Source organism: Lycium barbarum, chromosome 12 (genome assembly GCF_019175385.1).
Source record: "Lycium barbarum isolate Lr01 chromosome 12, ASM1917538v2, whole genome shotgun sequence".
Lineage (NCBI taxonomy): Eukaryota > Viridiplantae > Streptophyta > Magnoliopsida > Solanales > Solanaceae > Lycium > Lycium barbarum.
The window spans coordinates 77372194-77400085 of NC_083348.1; the positions used below are offsets into that span (position 1 = coordinate 77372194).

Sequence of the window (27892 nt, forward strand, 5' to 3'; positions counted from 1 at the left end):
TACATTGATTTAATAATGGATAAAGTTTAGGTAAGCATGTCAGAGAAATTATAGATATGGGACATGAAGTTCATCCCTAAAAGTCGAATGGACAAAAAAAAAAAAAAATGCATTACTATTACTCAGTCTCGTTATAAAACAATTACTTTGCATAACGAGCTATGTATTACTTTAACAAAATGGACAAATGCCTTGCCAAAAGGACAAAAAAGGCTCTGTGTGTAATGCTTACCAGCCTCCAATCAAAATTTATTACTATATTCTTTTCGAAAGAAAATATTTCTCTCGTGTTGTACTTAAGACAACTTAAAATTCTTTATTTGAACTTAGCCATTATGATATATGAGTAGTATTATTTATGGCCTTTTAATATCTAAAGTGTGCTGAGTTGGCATAAATCTGTTGTTTTTTGTTAAAAATACTTTTTATTTTATTATTCATAATAAATTATACGTGGGACACGTCCTGTGCCACTATTTCTAGTAGGCTATGATAATGTAAAATCCAAAAGTCACAATAAGTTTATAAAAAGTCGGAGTAGTGTATATATATAGTGGGTCCCCTTTACCAATTTTTAGATTTTATTCCTTAAGTGTCAAATTTGAAAAATACTAGTAGTGCGACTCTCTGAATGAGATAGATAATCTCCATGGCTTAAAGGTCAATGAGCAAAATGAGACAACTGTCATTCAAATTTTCAAAAAATCCAACTACCACTAAACTATTATGTGAAACAAAAAATCTTCAGGCAAAAACCATGGTATTATAAATAAATCAATCCGGTCCCAGAATACTTTGAAGCATATCTATAGAGTGGCTAGTAAAATTTCGAGTTAATTTTTTTTTATCAAGAATTAAGCTTTTTTGCTTCATCAAATATATAAAAAATTGTATGAAAATTATGTATCCTACAAAGTCAAGGCACAAATTGTATGAAAATTGTCTTCAGGCATAAGACAAAATTTTACCTTAAGGTGGTGAGGGTTTGGACTAAGGTAATTTTTTTTTAATCAGTTAGAATTTTGCAAAACTCTGCCATAAGACCTAACTTTTGCTACAAAATTCTGCCTTGTCATTTTTTATTTTATTTTTACTGAGCCGGAGTTCGAACCCTAAACCTCATGATATTAGGCGAAAAACAAAATTAAAGATCAGCAATTTGAGGGCAAAAACCTCATGATATTGCCTTTGAAGGACAATCCACAAAAAAAAAAAAAAAAAAAAGGAAAAAAGAATGGAGGGAAAATTGAAAATATGAACCAAGTTCTTTTCGCATTCGGATAGAACTGCCCCTCGTTGGTGGTGGAAAGAAGATCTATGTGCTTATATATACAAAAACACATGTTCTAGTTCATAAAGTGTTGAATGAGAATAACCCCTCATTGGTGGTGGAAAGAAGATTTGCATGCTTATTTGTGAAACACATTTTGTAGCTCATAAAGAGTTGAGAAGAGAGTATTCCTCGCGGTGTCGTGCTTCAGATTCAATTCCAAATTTTCAATATCACCCTTCAAGTGTTCTATTTCACGTATCGCACGTTAAATTCGCAAGTATTTTATTTCACGTATCCTCGAAATAAATAATATCAAAATTACAATATAAAATTATATCAATATTATTTATACCAAAATAATATCGAGTCTTGTACCAAAATATTTCCTAATCTCGGTAACCAACCAAACCCCTTGAAGAAGATTAATCAGATTTTACTCCAAAACTTATTATATAGTTAATAAACCTATTCCTTCATGAAAAATTTGAATATTTCCCCGGGCACAACACACTTCACCCGCGTGCAGACAACGGTTGCGAATTTCAGGAAGAAAACAATAATAATGTTTATGTCTTTTTCCCTTTTCCCATAAATTTCTCACCTGTCACCATTCTCATTGGCTCCACCAAATAATACTACTACTAATATATCTCTATCTCTTATCAGCTTCAGTTACATTTACTCTCTCACTCTCCACTCTCTCTCCCACTTTTATCCACGCTTCGAAAACTCCCATATGGATTCTCTACTACTATAGTGTTACTTCTACTACTACTTTTTCATTTTCTTGCACTAAAACCCTAAAGAAAAAAAGAGCAAATATGGTCTAAGTGTTTGTTCAACTGCCTTTTTTCTACTCTTCTTCAACAGATCTAGGCAAGTACGAAAACCCAACTGCTTTCTTGTTTTTTTTTTTTTCTTTCTTTCTTGATGTTTAGTTGGGTTGTGTTGGAATGTAGTAAAAAAGGGTCTTTTTTTTGGTTCTAAAGAAGCTGCATTCTTGACTTTCTTGTTCATTTTTGAGTGGTGGTTTTTACTTGGGGTTGTTTGGGAGTAGGGGAAAAGGTGCTACAGTTTTAGTTAAAAGAAGCTGCATTATTGCCTTCCTTTTTTGGGGTTGTTTGGAAATTTAGCTACAAAGAAGCTGCTTTAATGCTATTTTGTTCATTTTGAGTGGTTGGTTTTGGCAATTGGAAAAGAAGTGCTTGAGTTTTAGGCAGAAAAGGTGCATTCTTGACTTTTCTTTCTTTATTCTGAGTGGTGATTTACTGTAGGGTTCTGAGGGAATGTGACAAAAAGTTCTTCAATTACAGCTAAAGAAGCTGCATTTTTGTGTTAGATTTGAGACTGAGACCTTTTGGTACTATAATTTCCACCGTGCTCTCATTGAATGTCGGTGCTGCTCTGTATTGTGCTTTGCCAGTGCTTCTCTTTTCTACAAAGATGATGTCTTTTGTGCTAATTTAGCTTGCTTTGTTTTGGTTTTGACAATTTTAATTGGTCCACAGATAATTGTTCTTGAAGAAGTGGTTGCAAATGGATGAGCCAGTTTTAAAACCCAATGAAGACTCAGTCGAAGATAGCCACAGTCCAGAGATAATAGAGAAGCAACCTCTGCCGCAGGATTTTGTTGAACAGCCACAAAGTTCAGAGTCACCAAAGCAATCATCAGCAGAGAGTGTGAAAAAATCAAGGACAGTGAGACCAACTCAAAATGGGGCAACAAGGGCTGGGACAGTGAAGAGACGAACTGGAATAACTAATGACACTGATTCTAGCCCGAGAGGTGTCAAACCATCTCTGACAAAATCAACTGTTAGTAGCACTTCACGACTTTCAGGAACAGCTCCAGTCACAAGAAGGAGTAGCACTGGTGGTTTGCCTGAAAAGCAGCCAATAACGGTAACTAAACGACCTAGTGGTAGTGTTGGTTCAGGTACAGCTAAAAAGACTAGTTCTTTGGCTACAGATCCTATGAGGCGATCTCTCCCAGAAATGAGGAAAAGCACATTGCCTTCGACCAACGGTAGAATAACAACTCGATCAAGTATTTCAGAGACTAGAAGATCAGTTCCCATTTCACCCCTTGCGAAGACTCCAAGATCATCGATTAGTTCTGATGCAAGCAAGCAAGAATCAGTTAAGAAGACCTCAGCTATATTATCATCACCATCACTTTCCTCTTCAAGGAGGAGTGCCTCTACATCGTTGGACAGTACTGCTAGTAGTGTCTCAACTCGGAAGTTAACTGCGAAGTTGTCTTCTCCAGCTGCACGGTCACCTTCTGTTTCCACCGGATCAAAGGGTGGTTCATTGTCAAAAGTGCTGGACAGAAGTGCTACTTCATCCAGTAGGAAGAAAGGGGGGACTACTGAAAGTCGTGATTCACGCCTTATTATGCTTCCTCAGGTGGAGATCAAAGCTGGCGATGATGTGGTAATAACTTGTCCCTTTATTCTTCATTTTGCCAATATTAATTTTAGTTGGCGTTACATTGAAGATGAATGAAAACATCCGTTCATTTTACCTCTACTGAAGGTGGATAAATTACCTTTTTATATCAACTGCTCCACTAGTACCCTTTTTCTTCTAAGGGTTCTCTTTAAGAACAATGCGTATAGGTTTAAGAATTAAGGTAAGGGTTATGACATGCACAAAACAATATAATAGGAAGGGCTAAAAGGAGAGCTACTCGGTTCTCAAGTGATTTGTTCTTTTTCTGAGAATGAGAACCAATCACTATAGATAAGAGGAATTTGTGTGACAAAGTGTTTGCAATAGCCAAAATTAGATGGAGGTTCTTCTACCTATCAGAATAAAAAGAACATAGCTTTGTCATGTTAATTATGCTTTTGAATTATACTTTTTAACTGAAAAGTTTTTCAAGTATACACTATTTTCAATTGTTTTATTTGGAGTATACATTAAATTTCTTTTGCTTTCAACTATACCACTTCAACTAAAAGCTTCTAAAATATACATTAAACCAATACCATTTATTTTTAGAGGAGAGAGGGTTTTCTTTGATTGTCTTCTGTTGGTTATTATGATTGTGGGGCTCTGTTCTTGTGACAAGCAGTGCTTGATCTACTTTTCTTTAATCATCTGTAAACTTTGACTAGAACTTAAGTCAGATGCTCTTCTAATGTGTAGTTAGATGCCCTCAAATGTGATGTATCTCATCTTGTGGATAAACAAATGCTGCTCAGGTTATCTATTGATGGCATTTTTCGGCCTATCATTATACCTAGCAATACAAAGTCAACATTACTGTCACAGTGTAGGAAGTAAACAATATATTCATGCAAGAACATAGACTGTAATTACGGAAAACAACGTTTGTGTAAGAGCACTTAATACGTGCAAAGCGAGATTGTTTGGGTATTTGGTTGGTATTTTATGTTTGTTTCGAACTATCTATCCCTGTGAGATTTTTAAGTTGGTAAGTGTTCTTAATAATACACGAGCATATTTTGCAGATTTACTAACTTCAGTAGTTCAATGCTAATCTCTTACAGCTGTTTTGTGATTTGTCCTGCCTGATGGTTCTCCATTTTGCTTATAATTTTTTTCTTCTCCATTTTGCTTCAGTTAAAACTCCTTTGTTTTGGTCATATGATATATTCCCTATATTCATTAGAAAAACACGTTCTTTTGTAATCTTACTAACTATTGAACCTTCCTCCCTTCATTTTTCATCAAGCGCTTGGATCTGAGGGGCCACAGAATACGTAGTCTCAACAGCGGTGGGCTGAACTTGTCGCCAAATTTAGAGGTAACTAACAGTGATCCCACTTTATCTTACTTTTATGAGGTTTCCTTGTTCACAACATGTTTCTTTGCTGACGTGGGAGGAGCGCAAGGATTCTGTTGGACTTGTTACCATTTTGTTTAGCAGATAACATTTTCTGAAAGCATTCTTTACATTCATCTTTGTGGTGAAAATTTCAGGATGTACATGACATTTACAGAATAATAGATTTCATTAGCACTCTACAGGAATAGGACCTACTGAACAGTATAATCCCCTACTTTTGTTTTTCTAGTGTAGGGGATATCTCACTTTTGTACAGTCCAATCACCTTCTTGGGGTTTGGCTTTATTCCATTTATAATATACTAAGAATGTACACTCTTGTGCTCCCCAAAAAGGTGCATTAATGTGTTACCATTTCAAAAAAAAAAAAGAAAAAAAGAAGAAGGTGCATTAATGTATATAGATTGCTTTATATACAAGTCTGAAGCTGTTCTTTTATGTATGGTGGAGACTCTAGTATCTGTTGGTACTTGGTAGTATGATATTTTAAAACATTTGTATCCCATTCCTTCCTGATCTAGGAAGCTGCAGTTATTATCTCAAGTACTCTGAAGAAAGTTACTATATTACCAATTTATTTCGTTTTGCAGTTTGTTTACCTCAGGGACAATCTCTTATCAGTGTTGGATGGTATTGAAATACTGACTAGGGTGAAGGTCAGTTTTCTTTGTATCAATCTCTACATTTAAAAAGTAAACCTCGTCATATTTTGTGCTTCGATGCTACTTCCGAAGATGGTGTAATTCTCTAGTTATTTTCACTCATAAAAATCCTGTATGATATTTATCTCTTTAGGTTCTTGATTTGAGCTTCAATGATTTCAAAGGTCCTGGATTTGAACCACTTGAGAATTGCAAAGCTCTTCAGGTGAGACTGCTCTTGATTTTTTTTTATTTCAAAAACTTACATGCCTGATGACGGTTACTCTTTCAGTGGTAAGGCTCTGAAATAATTTGTCATCCTTGTTCAACTTTTTGACCTTTTAGCAACTCTATCTTGCTGGAAATCAAATTACATCACTCATAAGCCTTCCAGAGCTTCCCAATTTAGAAGTAAGTATTTAAACATCTGCCCCTCTGCTTTTTCATACTCACAGCAGTTTTCATGATCCATATTCAATGCCTAATCTAGGTTATTGTTTTTTTGCTTAACTATCAAAGAGAAAACAAACACCAGCTTATTGTTTTTGCCTATGGCTGTTAAATTTCAGTTCCTATCTGTTGCTCAGAATAAGTTAAAATCTCTTTCAATGGCCAGTCAGCCTCGGTTACAGGTTAATCTCTGACTTTCATCTTTTGTTACTTCTTGCTACTTGTATGGTTAGAACCTACATCACATTTTTTTTCCCGCAGGTCTTAGCTGCTAGCAAGAACAAGATCTCTACATTGAAAGGATTCCCTTACTTACCTTCTCTTGAGGTTAGTAATTAACATCTAATCAACTTCTGATTGTTGTTAGATGTCTTATGTGTTTGTAAATGATGGACACTGTGTTTCTATTTGGTAAAGGAGTGGATATTTATTGTTGTTTGTAGTAGACAGACTATTCGACGAAGTTACAACATTAGAAAGTTTTAAAGGGTCATGACTGGGTAATCCAATAAAGTCAGTTTAACAGGTAAATTGAGCAGCACATTCATGAAAAGAAACAGATGGCAACCTGATACACTCTGTCTCCGCTCTTCTCAAATAAATCATGGAGGAGCTTAGTCAATGAGTTTCATTTTGTTTTGTCTATTGTTGCTCTTTTCTCGTAGAATCATGAAACTGCAAGGGTTTTCAGCACAATTTGGTATATTACCAACAGGTCTTTTGTCCATATGAATTAGTGGTATCCCTCTCCGTTTCCAATTAATTTACTTTACTGTCTGCGTCTCTTGATGCCTCAAATATTTCTGAAAATAAGCTATCTAGTGTTATGGGCTCTAGATGTTATGACACTACAAGTATGCATAATGTTTGCTTAATTCATTCGTGTAAGATTTGTGATTGGTCGTACGATAAATAAAGATAGATCCTGATAGCTATAATATGCACCAGATCTAGACAAAAGTGTTAAACTAAACTTATAGTAACATTAACCTTATAAAAAATTACTCATAAAGAAAAAACCTTAATAAAAAATGCTTGCAGTAGCATCACTTGTTTATTACATGGAATAGCCGAATAGGGATTTTTTTATTTGTCATCTTATAAAGAAAGCTTTTTAGGAATCTTGTTGATTCGGTAAATTTCTGATAATTCTTAAAATGATAGAAGACACTGCACGCTCTCTCTAATTGAGTGCACCTTTGAATTAAAAGTTTTCTATATTAATGTACATATAAAGTTTTCTATATTAATGTGCATATACTTTCCTATATTAGACTTTTTTTTTTATGTCGAATGCTGTATTAATAGTATGCTCTAGGATGTTTATTGAGTTGCCTGAGTTTTTTTCCACGACGAGGTGCAGCATTTACGTGTGGAAGAGAATCCTATCCTTAAGATGCCTCACCTAGAGGCAGCCTCCATTTTGCTTGTGGGTCCTACTTTAAAGAAGTTCAATGATAGAGGTACAATACTTTGGTCAATCCTTGCTTTTCTTCCGGTAGCTGCATCCTTTGATTTTCGTTGGCTATGATTTCTCATTTCGTAGTATTGCTTGTTGTTTCCTTCCAAAGGGAAGTATATGGGGATTTATAATCTGATTCTGCAGATTCCGCTCATATAACTTGTTACCTTCTGATGCAAAATCTGCTTTCAGATCTCTCCCGTGAGGAGGTAGCACTAGCTAAACGTTATCCTTCTCACACTCCTGTGTGCATCAGAGGTGGTTGGGAATTTTGTCGTCCAGAACAAGCTGTCGGTGAGTTTTCAAGGAACTGCTGTTAATGGCTGATTCAGTGATAATCTCTCTATGCATATTTTTTCACTTACAAAAAGTCCCTAACATCCTTAAATAGTGTTAGTCGAAGGGATACAAGATGTGTAAGATTTATTTATTGAACTGGGTGATATGCTGTATTGTAAATTAGATAGGTTGGTACATATCCATGCTTGAGTTATTTGACTAATCTATTGAGATTGGATTAGCATCTGCTGGTAAGAGGCAAGATTAAGGTGTAGAATAGTCTCGAGAGGCGATATAGACAAAACTTAGAGGCTGTAGGAGAGAGAATTCAACTTTTCTCTTCAGCAGTAACTTGGAGAGATCTCTGGCGACATTGGAAGATTTTACCATAATGCTCTAAGAAAATCCAGCTGTCAGATTTTTTTGATCAGTAATATAGCTGTAAGATTTTACCATAATGCTATGCTGTAAACTGGATTCACTTGACTGCTTCCATGGAGTTGTTTGTGCCATTTAGATTTTTTAATGCTCCTAATGTTTTGACTTTTGAGGCATTTCCACAATTTTATACCCGCTTTTCGATGCTTGCTGCGCCGCCGCCTCTGTCCCAGAATGGTACTTCCTAGCGATCTGCATTATCCAGAAAAAAGTTGTTCTTTTGTGTGTTATCTCTGTGGATAGCTGCATGGAGCTTGAAGAGAATATATATTGGTGCTGCTGCACTTAGCTTGATGGGTATTAGTTCAATGACACAATTATAGTATTTGATTTCTGTAAAGCAGGGGAATGTTCAGGAACAAGACAAGCAAAACTAGAGCTAGAGGGCAACCTCACGTGATGTCTTCTAGATAATTTTTTTCGTAGAACAGAATAGAAGAGCGCTTGAAGGAATTCAATGACACATATCAAGAACACAGTGTTAAATTTGTATACTCTTGGAGCATAATGCCAATCACTTGTTGCATAGATGATTGGATGGGATTCCGCAGATGTGACCTTTATGTTTTGTGCTCTTGCGATCTAGTTCTTGTATACTGGGGATTTTCCACTTTTTGTTTATGTATGATAAAATCTAAGTACAAATAAAAAAGTGAAGCATACTTGATGTTTGTTTGGTTTCAAAGATACTTCTTTGTTGCATTTCATCTGTGTGCAATTGAGAGTGCGCTATACCTTATTAGGTTATCATCTTATAATTTTGTATAATGGAGTTTAAATTGGTGTCTTCTCTCAGATATAACACAATATATATGCCTGCTGATTTTCTTTCTTTCAGTTTTAGTTTTTCATCTTTGTAATACTTTTTCCTTTTTTTGAATAACCATGGTGTCCGGGCCAGATTGCGTGCACCTCAAATAATTCATCTCTCTAATACTTCTAACTTCCACAGATTCAACTTTTCGCTTTCTGCTTGAGCAATGGAAGGAACAACTTCCGCAAGGATTCCTGCTCAAAGAAGCTGTTATAGACCAGCCATTTGAGGAAGATGCTTGCTATTGCCACTTCAATTTTGTTAAGAATGAAGCTGAGAGTACTGGTTCAGACATAAACTTGAAATACCAATGGTTTATAGGAGAGAGAACTCCATCAAACTTCAGAGAAATACATGGTGCAACGAGGGAGGTAATAGTTTTCTGCTGCTCTATTTAAGGTTCTGTGTTTCTCTATAATGAGACATCATTATATGATTTTAGCTTCTTATGATCAGTTCTATTGGCCAAAGCATGAAGACATCGGTAGAATCTTGAAAGTAGAGTGCACCCCGAAGCTGGGAGAGACAGAATACCCCACTATTTTTGCAATATCTTCTCCAGTTTCACCTGGTATGCTATTTTTTTTTTTTGTATATATGAAATAGCAAAATAATAATGAAGTGACTTATCAGAAAAGTAATTAATGACACTATAATCATTTTGGAAAGGAAATGGTTTTATCTTTGGTTCTGAGACTGGGAATAGTTGAAATGCAAATATATGTTTGAGGAATTTTATTTCAATTTCTAAATTTGCAAACATATTCGCTTGCTAATTTATGCTATGTCCAATCTGACCTGGGAAGATTGTTGCTTGGGTAATGTTTGTGAGAATCAAACAGGGATTACTGAGAATCCTGCTAGACCACATGCTTTTTATCTACTCTGGTCCAACTAACACGACTAGGGGCTGCTAAGGTGCTACATTTTGCATGTGTCTTTGTAGTTAAACTTAAACCCTAGAAAAGGAAGACAAGAGAAGAAACCAAAAACATCCGATTTGATTGATTTTGAAGCACTTGTCAACTGCAACTACTTGTCAGGAGAAAATGTGCGTTTTTCATATCATTAATAACCAAGTCAAGCCTCTCAATGCAAAGGGATAAAGTTCTGAATTCTTTTTGATAAGTATAACTAACAGTTCAGAAATAAAGCTGAAATTTTAAATTAGCTAGGGAAAATATATCCAATCCTGTGCTGATGTATTAAGAAAGATGCATGATCTGTTGCCTCTATCATCTTCAATGGCTGGTTTTGTGCTGAAGTCCTTTTACTTGCGTGTTTTACTGTTAGTTAACTGTCCCTTGCTTTTCTATGGGCTGTCAGTTATATCATCTTTTGTTAATCTTTCTTGTTCCTTTTTTCATTTTCTATTTTTTGGTAAAGGAACTGGACATCCGAAAGTATTGAAGATTGAAGTATGTGGGGATTTATTAGAAGGAAATATAATCCGAGGCCACACAGAAATTGCATGGTGCGGTGGAACCCCAGGGAAAAGCATTTCTAGGTGAGATGATCATCTTAAATTGCAGTTACAGCACCTCGTCAGATTTTTAAGATCCTAAGTTTTACCAAAACTTGTCCACCATTGACATGAAGGAGTAACTATCTGGCTTAATCATTTTCAGTTGGTTAAGGAAAAGATGGAACAGCAGTCCAGTGGTCATTGCTGGTGCTGAAGAAGAGGAATATCAGTTGACCCTTGATGATGTTGATTCCTGTTTGGTATTTATGTATACCCCTATGACAGAGGAAGGTGCCAAAGGAGAACCTCAATATGCTATAACAGATTATGTGAAAGCAGGTATAGAGTTGCAATTCGTTTGTTATTGGGTCATTAGACTCCAAAAAGGCTGCAATATGACTGACAATTGTTTAATATGGACGAACATGCCCATTCCTCAATAAGAAAAAGTTGAAGTTCAGCCATAAAATATAGAATATGCTTTACTTTTATGTCATTGATATTTGAGCTTCTCAATGACATTCTACATAGGGGTTTATGCATGTTAAGATGGTAGCTTGATGGGCGAAATAACTTCCTCTTAATATGGAGATATATCATTATAGCGCAGCTTCTAAATTAAGAGGAAAAAGAGGCAGCAGCTTCAGAATTTGACATCACCTATTTTTTTGAGCTCATTTTGGGCCATCTTCCAAAGCAGTCTATCTTGAACTAGTTTCATTGGTAACTACCTGATGGTTGGATGATCACTAAGTTATACTTTTCTGTTAACAGCTCCCCCATCAGTGAGTGATGTACAAATTTCTGGAGATGTCGTGGAAGGCAATACCATAAAAGGAGTTGGGAAATATTTTGGAGGAAGAGAAGGACCCAGCAAGTTCGACTGGTTGCGTGAAGATAAGGATACTGGGTAAGTTGTCTTGTTCTCTTCTCAGATCGTCGAGTGTATCAATTGGTTAAAAATTAGTTTTAGCAAATTTTAGTTCTTCGGAAATAGATTATTGCATTTTGGAACTTTTTGGATTGTTAACGCCTCTTGTCTATTAGGTGGAAATAACTATCTTGCTTTCTTTCTTTTGGGATATGAACACCCTAAGATTATTGATTTATATTGGTCACTCCTTGGTATCAATCAAACTTAGCTAAAGATAGGACATAAAGGAAGAAAAATAAGTGATATCTACTCGTTGGGGATAGGTTTAAGACTTGTTAGAGGACTCATGGTATCAAACCAATCTTTATTAGTCCTATTCCCACACAAGTAAGTTCACATTAATCAAACCACAAATCAGGTTTATGCGTGCAAGGTGGTTGAGTTATATATGTCCCGCTCCCGCATAAGTTTTATAGGCGCTTCCAAAGGGGTTTATATAAAAGTTCTTGTGTCACCCAACCATTTCCTTATGGTTTGAGTTAGATGCTCAACATATTTCACAAAGATTAATAGTATTTACTAGCATACCTGCCAGATAATCTTCTAATGAAGTCCACAACCTATAATTAAACAACATCCATTTAACTGTGACACACTTGCATGTACCAAGCTTTTAAATTGCTCTAGCCTGCCCAATTGTGAATAGTTAATGGAAGTGATTACAGCCTCTCGGCGACTCACATTGACGAAGCAATTGCAACGATTCATTCTTTTGAAGCCAAGTAGGCATTACCCTAACTCCCTAAGGTGGTTTGTATATTTTCAGATGTGGCTAGAATGAACAGATCACCAATCTTGACTCAACCTTAAAAACTTTCTGGCCTGTTTTTCGATGTAGTTTACTTTCTGTATGATGAATTATTTTTGTCAGAATCTCACAGGACTTAAGTGTATGCGCTATAGTCTCCATATCCCGTCTTGGACATCTTACCATTTGAGCTAGCTTTTGGGGTGAGTTAGGCTTAATATCCGTTTTCTTAACATGGTGTCAAAGCAAGCAGAGGTTTAGGGTTCAATTCTCACTGCCAACCTTGATCTTTTCCCTTTAAAAAGCTTTTCGATGCGTTTGACCCATGATCAAGAATCAAGCCTACACATGATGGAGTTTGTTGAAGTCATTAATTAGGAAACAGAAGTATGTTTGTATCTAGTAGTTTAAGCTTTTAGACGAGGTAATCATACACATACCAAAATACTGCCCATGTGGGTTGATGTCCGCTTTGTTTCCTGACTGATCTTGTTTGACAAGTCTTTTAACTTGCCTTATACCCTTTTCTTTGGCTTGGGGTGTGGAGACAGGGAATTCGTGCTGGTATCATCTGGTACAAATGAATATATGTTGACAAAAGAGGATGTTGGCTGTTGCTTGGCTTTTGCTTATGTACCCGCGAATTTTGAAGGTCTGATATTTTGTAATTTAGTACCTCACTTTTACAGTCCATGAGTGTTGTAACATATGACTGTGCTTTGCAGGACAGGAAGGGAAATCTGTATCGATTGTGTCGCAGAAAGTCAAGCAAGGTTTGTTATTCCATTGTTTCATAAGTTAGCACCCTGAGGTTGTTTCATGGAGTGAATCTTCTGTTATGGGAAGAGATCACATTGAGATAGGATGAGTTGGTGAATTGCTCAATGCTTAATGGGATGTTTAGGTGTATCAGTCATAGTTTTCTTATAAGGTTAATGATTGTATTGTTTAATAATGGAAAAATCTCCTGTATAAGAGAAGTATACCCCAAGTAAGAATATAATAAAGTATGATATGGAGATTTTAAATTATACCTCAGACAACTGACATAAGTTGTGTGAGATAAACTTATTTTCTTGACAAGTGGCCCTTTGTGGGTCCACCTTAAAAGATAACTCTCACTCTCTTTCTACTCTCCTCATCCTGCTGCTCGTGCTACCTCTATTGTCTTGTTCAGGTCTTTCCAGCTCCTACCTCCTCCCACAGCGCCATATGCTGCATAAGTTTGCTGAAGCCTGATAATACAAGTCATACTTAATAGAACAAATTGGCAAATTGCACATACATGTTATGGCCTGTATTTTTATGTGACTTCTCAAATTGTGATATAATTTCGGCTATAAGTTATCAGTATTCTGCATAGTGAAACAATCTCGGTTTGTGGATCTTATTGCTTTTTTAATCTAAATTTCCCAGCTCCTCCTAAAGTGACAAATGTAAAGATAATTGGTGAACTAAAGGAGGGCAGTAAAATAACGGTAACTGGTATAGTTACCGGAGGAACTGAAGGAGCCAGCAGAGTTCAATGGTTTAAAACAAGTTCATCAACATTCGAGAGTGAGAGCTGTCTTGATGCATTAAGTACATCCAAAATTGCAAAGGTAATAGATGTTTAAGTTAAGCTTTTAAATATCAGTTCCTCCGTGTGATGCATCAAATCAAGAACCATTATTTAATCATAAAAATGGATGCAAGAAATCAGTAAATGTCTGTTTTCTTCAGGCATTCCGCATACCTTTAGGAGCTGTTGGCTACTATATTGTTGCAAAATTTACTCCAATGACTCCAGATGGCGAAACTGGTGAACCAGTCTATGCCATTGCTGAAAGAGCTGCAGAGAGTAATTATAATGCATTCAAATTTCATTTGTTACTTGAGTTCTTAATTTTGAATAGTCAATGAACATAGATGTTTTTTTGCAGCTCTTCCACCCAGCCTTAACTTTTTATCTCTGACTGGTGATTACGCCGAAGGTGGAATGATGACCGCATCTTATGGTTATATTGGGGGTCATGAGGGAAAAAGTATATACAATTGGTATCTTCACGAGGTAGAGCGCTGTCTTCTTGTCTTCAGCATTACTGTAGGCTGTATTCTCTAGATTCCTTTTTAGAGTTCTAGCCACACTGCAAGAGAAAATAACGGATCATGTTTATACCTACTCACTCAGATTGGTATGTTATAAGGCACCAAATGATGGATGGTGCTGAAGTGAGAAGTGAGAATAAGTGAGAATATTCTCAGGAGCAGAGTATCCTGTACTCAGTTCAAATGAACTCCGAATATAGGAACTTCAGGATTTCATCAAATTCAAGTGTCAAATGAGAAAGTAAAATTTGGATGTTTATCTATTACAGTTATCGATTTGCTTTGTCTAAACATGCTATGATTCTCAACTTCCATAAGGAAACAGAATGAAAAGCAAAAAAGAAAAACAACAAACAGAACTACAGAAGGGAAGAAACATTTGCACTAACTTACCATATGAGGGATGCAGAGTGCTGAGAATATAAAGTAAAAGCAAAATGAATTCTATTGTTGCTTTCGTACGCTACTGATACAAAGTCTATTTGAGTCATATTCTATGAAAGCATATACTTCATAATTTATGTTGCTGTAATGAAAATATACTTCTTAATGTTTCAACAAAGTGACTATAATGAAGAAAAGATCACTTTTGTTTTCTCTCTTCTTGAAGAACTCTTAATACATAATTTCTTTGTGTGGGTCATCATTAAATTTTAATTACTGAGTTTGTACGTGTGTCATGGACTAGTTCGTTGGTTTTACACAAATTCAAAGCTGGAGGAAAGAGATTGTCTTTGTGAATACCGGGAGCTCATCCATGCTTATGATAGTTTCTCAGTTTTAAGGTAGTTATGGGGATAACATTGTAACTGGCTAGCTAGCAGTTCCTAGATTGCATGATAGTTTTTATTTTAACATTTTCTTTGAAAACTTAATATGACATTCTTTAAGTGTTGTTTTTAGCTATCAATGATGGGTTCCTTTGCTGCAGATTGAAAATGACTCAGGTGTTATTATACCCGAGTTTTCAGGTCTTCTTCAATATCGTATTACCAAAGATGCAATTGGTAAATTCATATCTTTCAAATGCACCCCAGTTCGTGATGATGGGACAGTGGGTGAGCCAAGAACTTGTATGGGACAGGAACGTGTTCGCCCAGGTAACAATACATTTTCACGTGTTGGGATCGATTTGAAGAATTGTTAAAATTTGTAGACTTCTGTGGATATTCTGGCAGCATACATTATTCTTAGTGCTTACAGATGGTCTCGGAGCTTGCTGCAGACCTGAATTTTAATATATTTTCTTTTTAACAAAATTCCTCGAGTAAGCATAAGCCTAGCTATGTTCCCTATATTTTTTAATCGTTTAGAACTAATGCACATTACTTCCTGGGTGCAAGAAATTTTAATCTACTGTGTTTATCACAAAAAACATACTAGTTTTATAGGTTTTAAGTAAAACAATTTCAGATTGTGACGAAGGGTACTTCTAACCTTCTTGGAAAAGAGGGACCTGAGTTTCTCTTAAAACATGCTAATGAACATGTCCATCTGTCATGCTCGTGGGGTTTATTAATCATTTGTTACTTAACTGGTATCTGATGAAACTCAGGTTCCCCTGTTATCAACTGGTTTCAGGAAGAGGGCTAGAAAGCTTCTGTTGCAAATGCATAGCAAAGTCTGTATCCCCCCTCCTTTTTTTTTGATGAAGAGCAAAGTCTGTATCCCCCTTTTTTTTTTTGATGAAGAGCAAAGTATGTATCCCCTTTTCAAAGCCTTATTGCATTTTTTCATTTCCAACAAGCACGACAAACATTTAATTACTCTGACACTGTTCAAGGTTCACAAGAGCTATATTGTTGCATAAATCTTATGCTGCTTTTTGATGGACTTTGATTTCATTTATTAGTTGTCACCTAATATTTTCTTATTGTGTTGCTCAAAAAAATTTCTTATTGTGTTCTTGTATGGTCTAGGAACCCCAAGATTGCTTTCTCTACGAATTGCCGGAACTGCAGTTGAAGGCACCACACTAAGCGTTGAGAAGAAATACTGGGGTGGTGAAGAGGGAGATTCAGTTTACCGCTGGTTCCGGGTACTTCAATGTGTCTTTAAATGTTTAATTCTCTTTACAAGCAAATACGCTGAGATCTCTATGCTTCCTCTAAGGCCCAAAAGTGTCCCAAATATTTCTTCTGTTGTCTGATAAAGTGATGGATTGAAATTTTGAATTTTTCTTTGCTAACTAGTATGAATATTACTGTACAGACTAGTTCAAATGGAACAAACATAGAAGTCAATGATGCAATGACTTCCTCATACAAGCTCTCCATTGATGATATTGGATTTTTTATATCAGTGTCCTGTGAACCTGTTCGAAATGATTGGGCTCGTGGTCCTATTGTTCTCTCGGAACAAGTTGGACCTATTGTTCCAGGTATTACCAAATGAATCTCTGCATATGAATAGGTTGACGTGAATTATTATTAGTTTCTCAACTTCTGATTTGGTTGATCAAAACTTAATAAGATCACTTTTTTTTCTGTATAACAAGATTACTTTAAGTTTGGGAGTTATCTAGGACAGACACACAACCATGCTTATTACCTTTTGTTAAGTTCAAAATGATATATGATTTATATCTAAAAACCCTTTACTGCAGGGCCACCGACTTGCCATTCACTTGAATTTCAAGGATCTTTGGTTGAAGGAGAACGTGTGAGCTTCATTGCGTCTTATAGTGGAGGGTACAGTTACATATTAAAATTATCCATCTAGAACTTGAGTTTCTAAATTCATTGTAGTTTGGTCTGTAGTTGAACGTGTTCATGTGCAGGGAAAAGGGAGAATGCCTACATGAATGGTTTAGAGTAGATCGTGATGGTCTCAAAGACAAAATAAGCTGTGATGGTAGGACATATATTGTCATATTTTATTATAAGGGTGCAAAAACTTGTCAGAGTAACTCAGTTTTATTGACAGAGTTTCTGGATTTGACTCTTGAGGATGTCGGTAAATGCGTAGAGCTTATTTATACACCTATCCGCAAAGATGCATTAAAAGGAAACTGTAGGAGCATATTATCTTGCCCAATAGCTCCTGGTATGTTGTTTGCTCCTACATAATCTTTTGGCAGAAAAGGCACTTTCTGTGCCAATCATGTTTGTATCATAATGAGAAATTGATTAATAGTATCACATTTTTCTTTACAACACTTGGGTATGGAAGTGCGTGGAAAAATAATCAAAGACATCAGTCTTGGTGTTAACAAAATGGAAAAGTGTACTTCGTTGTTCAGGTTTTGATGTATGTCTTTGTTCTACTAGTTGAATCACAGGTCTACTTCCATGGCTGTTCTGCCACTAAGGACTTAACAATAATTTTAGTCAAGTTCTTCAGACATTTGAATTGTGCTTCTTTTTGTTCTCTGCAACCAATCACATGAATTCTCTTCTGGTAAAGTCCGAGCAGGATCTTTCTGACCAAATAACATATCCTTGATTAGTCATGATCCCGAAATGACATTAGCAGATTGGCTAGAATATAACCTTTAACTGCCTTTTATTTTCACGAACTTTTAACAGCTGACCAGACGTTTTTTTGCTGTGTCTCCCATGCGGTTAACCTCCATAAATATAATGTTTGACTTTGCGCTTTTTCTTCTGCTGTTAAATTCATTCATATGAAGTACTTGTACCTGATATTGACCTTGCATTGAGATAGGGGACCCAATTGGTATTGAACTGTCAATTCCTGAATGCTGCGAGGGCGAGACAATAGTTCCCAAGCAGAGATATTTTGGAGGACAAGAAGGTGATGGTGAATATGTTTGGTATAGAAGTAAGAATAAGCTTCATGAATCTGCTCTGCTGAACTTGCCTAGCGCTATAGAGGATGTACATATTTGTGCAAGGACTTTGTAAGTCTTCTTAAGAGTAATAATTAATAACTTTCCCTACTTGTTGAAAGAAACTGAAAAGGACACATCTCAAGTTTGGTTATCGTGCTAGTAATCCTTTTTGAATATGTATTTACCAGAACATATAAGCCATCACTTGAAGATGTGGGAGCATATTTGTCATTATATTGGCTGCCAATTCGCATTGATGGCAAAACTGGGAACCCTGTAGCATCAGTTTACGAGTCTCCAGTCTCCCCAGGTAGACCTTGGTTTATATGAATGGTATATTGTAGGCTTGACTCCTCATAAGATGTGTCAAGTTCTGAATTAATAACATTTTCCCTTTCTAGAAGGATTGTGCTTGCTATTGGTTTAATGGTGCTTGATACTCTCTCCATTTCATTTAATATGGCTATGGTTTACTAGTCTCGAAATTTAAGAAAGAAAGACTTCTGCCACATACCAAAAGTACTCATAGAACTTGTAGTCCTAAACCTACCATTACATTTCTATGCTATAAAAGCATGTCAATAAGGGTAATATATAAGGTGTCATTCTTTTCTAAACAAACTAAAAAGGAAAGAGTGCCATATAAAATGAAACATAGGGAGTATTTGCTTATTTTAAAGTTTTACTGAACATGTCTTGTGAAATATGTGGCAGCTTTTCCATTAGTTTCTAATGTTCGTGCAAAGGAGCTCTCATCCAGTATTTACCTTGGGGAAGGAGAGTATTTCGGTGGTTATGAAGGATCAAGCTTGTTTAGCTGGTACAGAGAAACTGACGAGGGAACAATCACTATCATCAGTGGAGCATGCTCTAAAACTTATGAAGTTGTAGATGAAGATTACAATTGTCGTTTGCTTTTCGGGTAACAACTTCTCTAACCTTTTTTGGCTGGCTTTTGAAGCGTTTTGTTGTGAGATACAAGAGCATAGTAGTTGATGCTTATATACGCATATAATTCCTTGTCATATGCCGGGGTGTTTCTTCTGTTGTTTCTTGAATAATCTTGTTAAAGAAAAAATAAAAATAAATAAATGACAAATGGAAAAACTTTAAAGAAGAGGCGCGTAGTTTTTTTTTTTTCTTTCTAAAGCATGTTACTGAAATTTGCAGATATACGCCAGTTCGTTCAGATTCAGTCACTGGAGAACTTAGGTTGTCCGAGCCAACTCATTTGATTTTCCCAGGTATTTGTCTGATCATAGCATCTGATATAACGTAGTCGTCTGTTGTGTGCCATCATGCGAAGGCCCTTATGAATGGGTTGGTTTTGTACTTAGATCTTCCTTTTGCCCTTTTCTTCATCCATGGCTGATTCTTTGTCTTTGTTTGCTTTTCCTTTTTTTTTTTTTTTTTTTTTCCAATTCCTTTTTTCCCCTTCTTTCACTACAGAGTGATGAAACCTGAATTTCCTTTTTCTTTTTCCTTTTTACAAGCACAAAGACACTAGCCACCAAGGGAGGATGTCTAAAGGCTAGAGCTGTAGAGCAAAAAATCCATTTTAACTTGCAAAGTCTAGCTGTGCACAAGTTAGTCATATTTGTTGTTTTGGGGAAAATATAAAAAACTCTTCGAAGATAACTGTGATAGTATGAGGTAACAATTGGCAAGACCATATAAGGAGACACCAATCATTCCCTCAACCAACGTGGGACAATTTAACAGAAAAAATGAGTTTCTCAATCTTCTACTACAATTCCAACAGTCCCAACTTATATCAGTCAAAATGATCAGCTCAGCAAAATATCCCTCGGTGGTTCTGCTTCTCTGGAGAGCATGCTTCATTTAGAATGTTTCCATGCACTATATAGACTACTGTCTTTCCAATGCTTGTGAAAAATTTCAAGGTAATCTTCTGACCGTAACACTACATCCACAGATATTCCAAGAATTGAGACGCTGGCTCTTACTGGGAAGGCTGTTGAAGGAGACATACTAACTGCTATTGAAGTCATTCCAAAGAGTGAAATTCAAGAGCGTGTATGGACAAAGTATAAGAAGGACATCAAATATACTTGGTACTTCTCTGTTCTCTTCATCTGGATATGCTGGGTCAACTGTTTTTCGTTAATAGCTGATTATTCTTTACTAGACATTATTTTGTGTCAAGTTAGATCAACAAAGCTAATATGGAGATGATTTCTGTTACCACACTTTGCTACTTTTCCTATTTTCAAAACAAAGAAACGAAAAGCTGCTCATATTTCGTGACTGATATTGGTTCAATATCTGGATCTCAGGAAATAGTTTTTGGGCAAGTTGTTAAATATCTTGCTTTAAAACTGAGATATACGGAAGCCCAGATAGTTGGCGTTATCTTGATATGATTTGCTTGACACTATGTATAATTTACTGCATCCAAGATTGCAAACTGCTATAAGTCATCTAGCATAATCCAAAAATGCATTGCTTCTGAAGGTTCTATTGTAGAGTATATTGAGAAACTTCTGATATTTTATTGGCTGCTGCAGGTTCATTTCGACTGAAACAGGAAATAATAAGTCCTTTGAGCCATTACCATCACAACGTTCTTGCTCATACAGGTTACGATTTGAGGACATAGGTCGCTCTCTCAGATGTGAATGCATTGTGTCTGATGTTTTTGGAAGGTCAAGTGATCCAGTGTATGCCGAAACTCCTTCAGTTTCACCAGGTCTTCTTGCTTTAAATTCTAATTTAGTTTCCTCTTGTAGATACTTAAGGACAACCATAAATGTTGGATGGGTAAAACATACTTGATTAATGCCGTGTGTGAAGTGATCCTGTACTGACATACCTCTCTTGACATGAATTTTTAGCAGATTGCATTTTGGTTGTCTGTGTTTGGAACTTCTTTCTTTCTTTCTTTCTTTCGGTTGTGGTCGGTGTTTTTATCAGCTGTATGCTCAAAAAAGTTAGGTCACTCATTGTCACAATGTATTGTCTTTGGTTAGTTTTGAGAAGAGGAAAAGTGGGCAAGTAAAAGTGGAAGGTCACCCTTTTCAGCCCCCAGTGATTTAGACAGAAAGGAGGAAGTATATGTTCTTCTTTAACTTCCTTCCCGCTCCAAAAAAACAAAAGAAAATGATCTATACTTTATCCAACAGATGCAAGGAAATCAACTAGTTGCTCTATTTTTTACCCTTCACCTCCCTTTCTTCTTTCCAGCATTCCATTTGCTACAAGGCTTGAGTGCTTTTCACAGTTAGTTCAATATGCTTGTGAAGATCCTCCTAAAAGATCAGTAATTTATGACTGATCTCTTATTTGTTTAACTCTCTTAGTGAAAATTTGTTAATGCCTATGGCAGAGCCTAAAATTGACCTGCCATTTTAGTGATTCTTCTGCAGATTTCTTGTATGCCATTATTAATAATATCATTAGTGCTGACCTCTACTGGAGTCTATTTAATTATTGTCAGACAGATACTTCAATGACGTTGCACATTGATTTTCTTTAATTCCTTTTGCTGATGTATTCCTGGATAAGTAACATTTAGCCTAATTGGGCCAACATTAAACTTTGCTGTTGTCCTTAGCTTGATGGCCGCCAACCCCCCCTCCCTCTCTTCACGTGAAGGATGTTCTTCCTTGTTGACGTCTTAGCTTTAATATATCATGAAATTATTCTAATTTTTACTTTTGACAAATGAATAATCTAACTTGTTCCCTGGCATCTTAATCATGTGTTTTCTTGGGTGATTTTTAAAGTTTCATATATTTCCATTTTTAATAGTTGATTTATGAATCTGCTTCATTTCAGGTATCCCTAGGATGGATAAGCTGGAAATTGAAGGTAGAGGTTTTCACACCAATCTGTATGCTGTTCGTGGTGTTTATAGTGGAGGAAAGGAGGGTAAAAGTAAAATTCAGTGGCTTAGATCTATGGTTGGAAGTCCTGACCTCATTTCTATTCCTGGTATGCTATATTGTTCCATCTGATTTTGGTTTCTTAACTCTGTTTGTTGAATTAAGAGTTGCTCGACTTAAATATTCAAAGTGATTAGTCACTGAACTATCTGATTCTGATTAAGTTTCTATCTATTTTCCTCACTAACCTATTTGATAAATTTTTCCTCTCAACATTGATTTTCTGATTTTGTGGTAACTATATTCTCATGATAGATAAGAGTGAGCTTTTCGTTGGTTCAGAATGTTTTACAACATGTCTTCCTTCCACCCAGTTGTGTCCAAACATAAGGGCGGCCCGGTGCACTAAGCTCCCGCTATGCGCGGGGTCCGGGGAAGGGCCGGACCACAAGGGTATTGTACGCAGCCTTACCTTGCATTTCTGCAAGAGGCTGTTTCCACGGCTCGAACCCGTGACCTCCTGGTCACATGCAACAACTTTACCAGTTACGCCAAGGCTCCCCCTTCCTGTGTCCAAACATAAATAATTAAAAAAAAAATGTTTTACTGTCTTAACAGTAAAGGAAGAAGCAACTTATTAAGATGCAAATATTTTACTCTGCGACAGCAAGGTTCCTCTGATCCTTACTATGTCTGAAGTGTTAAGGGAACTAAAATTTTAGACCTACCAATGTTATACGTCTTGCTAGAGCTCTGTAAATTTGAGCTTTTTATAACTCCTAAGGTAGTCTATGGAGATTTATCTTTTGTATCTATTTGTTTTTAAGTCTAAATCCACATTAATCACCCAATAAGAACAAGAAAAGCATAAAGAAGGGGGTTGATAACAGATTAAATTAAATTTAGTACTTTGCTGTATCATTTTCGAGGTCCACTGCATCTGTTTTACTTGCGTCAGAGTTTACTGAGAAAGTAAGCATCAGAAGAGGGAAACAAGCAAATGGCTAATATCTATTAGACAAGATTTAAAGATTCAAACTATCAATCTATTAGACTATTACCTTGTCTCCTTTCAAGTGATTAAACCTTTGGGGTATGAAACCGTTGTTCCAAAACTAAATAATGGGGGAACCAGTTTTTGAACATTTTTATATTTGGTCCTTCACATTTGGAAATCTCATCTATGCATAGCACCGTGAGAAATGATCGGAACTTTCTGAAAGAAGATGGGTTTGTTGCAGGGGAGACAGGAAGAATGTATGAAGCTAATGTTGATGACGTGGGGTATAGGCTGGTTGTGATATATACACCAGTAAGAGAAGATGGAGTTGAGGGGCATCCTGTTTCTGCTTCTACAGATCCAATTGCAGTTGGTAAATCTTCGTGAAAAAGCTACATACAGTAATTTTATAAGGAATTATTATTTTTAATTGTTAATTTATTAAGTTACTAGTTGACTTCATTTTCTTTGCCTTTTACGAGTGTAGTAATCAGTCCTGTATCTTTCCATCTATCTCTGTTTCTTGAATACAATTCTAATTAGCATAAGTTGTTGATGATGTGTGATAGCTGTAGATACTTGACTTTTTCAATCACATAAGTAACTTTGTTCTTGTTGAACCTGTGCAAGCTTGTTAATGAAATACTCTTTTCCCATTGAAGTACATGAGATCTGGCAGATTCTCTTTGTTCTGTCTGTGCATTCAGTTTAGTGTAAGTGTAAGAAACCTTATTGGTAAAACAGGTAGGATTACATGGTAAACAAGCAATTTTGACTCTATAAGGATCCACTTAGTTCTCCAAGAAGTGAAAATAAATCATCTAAAGTTTATTTGGTATTGGTGCTGCAGTCCTTCTGGATAAGTGAATCATCAGAACCTTTGGAGTATTAGCATGTAAACCACTATACTGACTCTTCCTTTCACCTTTTGCTACATAGAAGTCATCTTGATATTAAGCAGTCCATCATTCGTTCTTGTAATTTAAGTTTCTAAAATAGGCAGTATTCTGGTAAAACCTTGATCATTCTCCTGAAGTTTGACTCTAGTGTTTGGGTGGATCACTACCTATGGAGGGAAGAAAATATTTCAATGGCAAATGCATTCATTTCTTTGCTCTTATCGTCATTATCTTTATGATTTTGGGCTTCCTCAACACGTGTATGTAAGGTAGATGGCTAACGGGAGTAAAGTTTGACACTAAGATACTTTTTCCTTCACGTTATTTTTCTTTGTTCTTATTCAACTGATCATGCTTGGGGTTTTCTCTTTTTCTTTTCCTCATTGCAGAGCCTGATGTTCTTAAAGAAGTAAAGCAGAAGCTTGAGACTGGATCCGTGAAGTTTGAGGTAAATATTCGCCCGCGAAGACTTTTTTATTGCAAAATTGAGGACAATACAGTAAAGACAAAATGAGGATTTGGTATAATAAAACAATTTTTTTTAATAAAATTTAGAGATATGTCTGTTGAAATTATTTCCCAGACCTTGTGTGTGAGGACTCTTTTTTCGCCTTTTGAACTTCCTGCAACACCTTGTTTTGACATAAATCAATAGACATGTTTGAAAGTTTGGGATTTAATTAAATTAAAGTTGTTTGTGGTTCACTAGTTATTACACTATAGTTAAAGTCTTGAAAGAGGCGTTAATCATTCTATAAACTAATAGAAGTAAATTAATGTCTCCTTGCGAATAACTTCAGCCTTTATCCTGTTTACATCTTCTCCAAGCCCTAGCATGACATTATTTCCCTGTGTGGAGTGTGCTGTTATTTTCAGTGTGTTAACATAAATTGCTTGATGTTATTAATGCAGGCCTTGTGTGACAAGGATCAATCTGCAAAGAAAGTTAGTTTCTTTTAATTCATTGTTCTATTTCAGTTTCCAAATCATATTGTAAGACAGATGAGGGATAAACTTTTTATGGTTTCAACTTTGCAGGTTCCAGGAATGGGGAATCTTGAAAGAAGAATTCTGGAAGTCAACAGAAAGAGGGTAAAGGTGGTGAAGCCCGGTTCTAAGACTTCTTTTCCCGCAACTGAGGTTCGGGGAACATATGCCCCTCCATTCCATGTAAGTAAATCTATCTCCGAGACTTCCGATTTCTGTTCTAAATATAGGTTTTGGGCATATACCTCCGCAACCCTTGTTTCCTACCATTTTGTCATGATCGTACATTCGTTTGAGCACCACATACGTTACCTAGCCCGATTATCCTCTTTATAGATGCTAGGTTCAGGCTTAACCCGAAATGTGGCTTGATCATAAGCATGTTATTATTATGTGAAGAAGGCAATGAAGCTGGTAGAGAAGATTTTGGTGTGTGGGAAAACCATTTTGTGTTGATATATGTTCCCATACAATGTTGGAGTGACAAGACACGACAAACTAACTAGACCACACTAGGGTCCCTTGGACACTGTACCTTCACTATTGCTCACGCTAACTTGTCATTACTTGGGTCATGGGCATGGGGTAGTACCCTCTTTATTATGTCCTAAAAGTCCATTCTAGAGTGCCAAAATCAGTCAGCCTGTAAGTCGGCGGGCAGTGGAATTTTTTTGGGCAGATCTAGAATGTTCAAGGTGCCTCTGGGTGGTTCCTGGGTGTTCCTCTGAAAACCCTAGTTGATTGAGAACAAATGCATTTGTGAAAGTTTTTTTCTTTCACTATAGAGAATTACTCTTTCAGATGCTATCCATAGCATTTTATGAGAATCTTATGTATGTAACAAATGTTGCATTCTACAAAATTTCACAGAAAGCGTAGCCTGGATTTTCTAAGTGGACACTGACATTACTGTTGAGGAGGTTCATGGTTTTCTGTTTTCCCTCAGGATAGATTAGAAAGATGAACAGAGGCTTGCGGCTTGTCCACATTCCTGGATTAAAAGACCTAAGATATATCTTGTTTTCATAAGAAAGACTACAATCTATAAGAGATTCAGAGGTAAAGTTTCAGACAGCACTCAAGGGTGTGACCTAGCGGTCAATGAAGTGTGCGGGAACATTAGAGAGTAGGGCTCAAATCCCAGCAGAGACGAAAAATACTAGGTTATTTCTTCTCATCTGCCTAAGCCTTGTTAGGCGGAGTTACCGGTACCTGTGTTGGTGGGCTAGTGGGAGGTAGCCAGTGCTCGTTGGAATAATTCAGGTGTACAAAAGCGGGTAGCAAGTACCTGGTCGAATGATTCAGGTGTACAAAAGCTGGCGCTAAGACCCCAATAATACCAAAAAAAAAAAAAAAAAAAGGAGTAAAGGTCTATATACTAGAACATTACAGTAAAATTAATTTGCAATCTAGAATGTGCTTAATTAGGATGTTGTGTGAAATGTATGACATTATGGTAGATGCTTAAGATTAACTCTTAAAGGTCTATATACTAGAACATTACAGTAAAGTTAATTTGCAATCGAGAATGTGCTTAATTAGGATGTTGTGTGAAATGTATGACATTATGGTAGATGCTTAAGATTAACTCTAGATCCATGCCATTCTACAGGTAGAGCTATTCCGAAATGATCAACATCGGCTAAGGATTGTGGTGGACAGTGATAATGAAGTGGATTTGCTGGTACAGACGCGGCACCTCCGTGATATTGTAGTCCTTGTCGTCCGAGGTCTTGCACAGAGGTTTAACAGTACATCACTCAATTCCCTTCTCAAGATAGAGACCTAGCATCATACCATGTTCTTTTTTGTACATTAATTGGTCGTTTGTGTTCTCTAGCTCCATTAGTTTGGTGTTGGTTTTTGTTATTCTTTTTCTATTTTCTGTTTTTTTGGTGAGGTTCGAGTTTCTTTTGCTTTGCCTTTTTGCGTCTTCCATTTGTTTCTTTATCATTGTTCTTATGTAGTTAGGACAGTATTGCATGTCTACGTAAATACGACATACCCTTGTGCATGAAAATACAATGAAAACCTCGATTTGTGTATGTATGATATTTTACAAATTTTTTATTGTAATTTATTTATATCACGGATTCTACTTCAGCAGTACTAGTAAGATCTGTCTTGTGTGCAAAGTAACTGTAGGGGGGTCAAGTCGCATAAGCTTAATCAGCAATTATGGGAAAACTTTTCGAACTGTGGTGAATCAAACCATTTAATCATAAAAGTAACAAATAGAAGTGAAAATACATAGCGTCTAACCATGATTAAGCTATAGAAGTATATATATGAATTAGGCGTGTCTTGCACTAACCAAGTCAACTATTTTCACATGAATGATCATGTGACCCCATATTCTTACGAGTACATTTCTTGTGCCTCTTCATAAGCTTTTTAATAATTTTTTGGAAAAAGAAAAGAAAAAGAAAAGAAAACAGATTAGTTAACTTTAACATATTAAACTTTCGATTAAGGTTTAACACTTCTAAAAATTTGCAGGTTTATTCTTCATGTTACTATAACGATGTAAAGGTTAAATTCCAGTAAGATTTTAGGATACAGAAGTATAATACTTAATTGACCCAAGAGGATTTAAAATAATAATGAAAAAACATACATATCCTTGAACGAGTCATATTTTCTGAAGGAATAATATTAGACCAAGTCTAATGGAGGTCAAAGTTGTTCAATTTCAGTTAGTAAAAGAATAAAGTCGACCATATTTCGTTAAGAATGATAATTGTGAGGGTAGTTAAAATGAAACCAAAAACCCCACAACCCTGATGATGCGGAACAAACTTAAACTCAACCAATTATTAATATTCCTTTTTTGGTAACAAACTTTTATTTTACTGAATCTTAGTGCAATAATTAAGATAATAACAAATTTTCCATAAAAAATGCTTAGTAGATTCGGCAAAATCCCGAACTAATTAACTCTGATTAGGATAAACATGCAA

At 36.1% G+C, this 27892-nt stretch overlaps 1 protein-coding gene across 3 annotated transcripts; it reads left to right on the forward strand.

The window, feature by feature from the left end:
- The first annotated feature begins 1933 nt into the window (after positions 1–1933).
- Positions 1934–26977, forward strand: LOC132625159 (187-kDa microtubule-associated protein AIR9). 3 transcript variants are annotated; one of them, XM_060339975.1, is made up of 38 exons: positions 1934–2153; positions 2782–3709; positions 4977–5048; positions 5680–5745; positions 5885–5956; positions 6076–6141; positions 6300–6362; positions 6442–6507; positions 7544–7643; positions 7835–7936; positions 9312–9544; positions 9630–9744; positions 10560–10680; positions 10802–10977; positions 11413–11548; positions 12872–12972; positions 13046–13093; positions 13737–13921; positions 14043–14160; positions 14243–14370; positions 15340–15508; positions 16328–16446; positions 16620–16788; positions 17014–17098; positions 17188–17261; positions 17334–17453; positions 18075–18270; positions 18390–18511; positions 18916–19123; positions 19372–19445; positions 20138–20276; positions 20730–20911; positions 22000–22155; positions 23288–23419; positions 24335–24393; positions 24858–24890; positions 24984–25115; positions 26545–26977. In XM_060339975.1, exons 2-38 carry the CDS (start codon positions 2810–2812, stop codon positions 26719–26721), a joined length of 5214 nt encoding a protein of 1737 aa, XP_060195958.1. In that variant the 5' UTR covers positions 1934–2153; positions 2782–2809; the 3' UTR covers positions 26722–26977. The 3 variants fall into 3 exon arrangements, with proteins under 3 accessions (XP_060195958.1, XP_060195957.1, XP_060195959.1); XM_060339974.1 differs by having other exon boundaries at positions 1934–2149; XM_060339976.1 differs by lacking the exon at positions 1934–2153 and adding an exon at positions 2221–2498.
- Positions 26978–27892: the final 915 nt, after the last annotated feature.

What these genes read in the sequence shown, in the direction of transcription:
- LOC132625159 (XM_060339975.1), top strand. Translation starts at nt 2,810, where the DNA reads ATGGATGAGCCAGTTTTAAAACCCAATGAAGACTCAGTCGAAGATAGC. An exon ending in AGAATTGCAAAGCTCTTCAG is followed by an intron (nt 5,957 to 6,075) that starts GTGAGACTGCTC and finishes TTGACCTTTTAG; the next exon opens with CAACTCTATCTTGCTGGAAA. An exon ending in TGACCTCATTTCTATTCCTG is followed by an intron (nt 22,156 to 23,287) that starts GTATGCTATATT and finishes GGTTTGTTGCAG; the next exon opens with GGGAGACAGGAAGAATGTAT.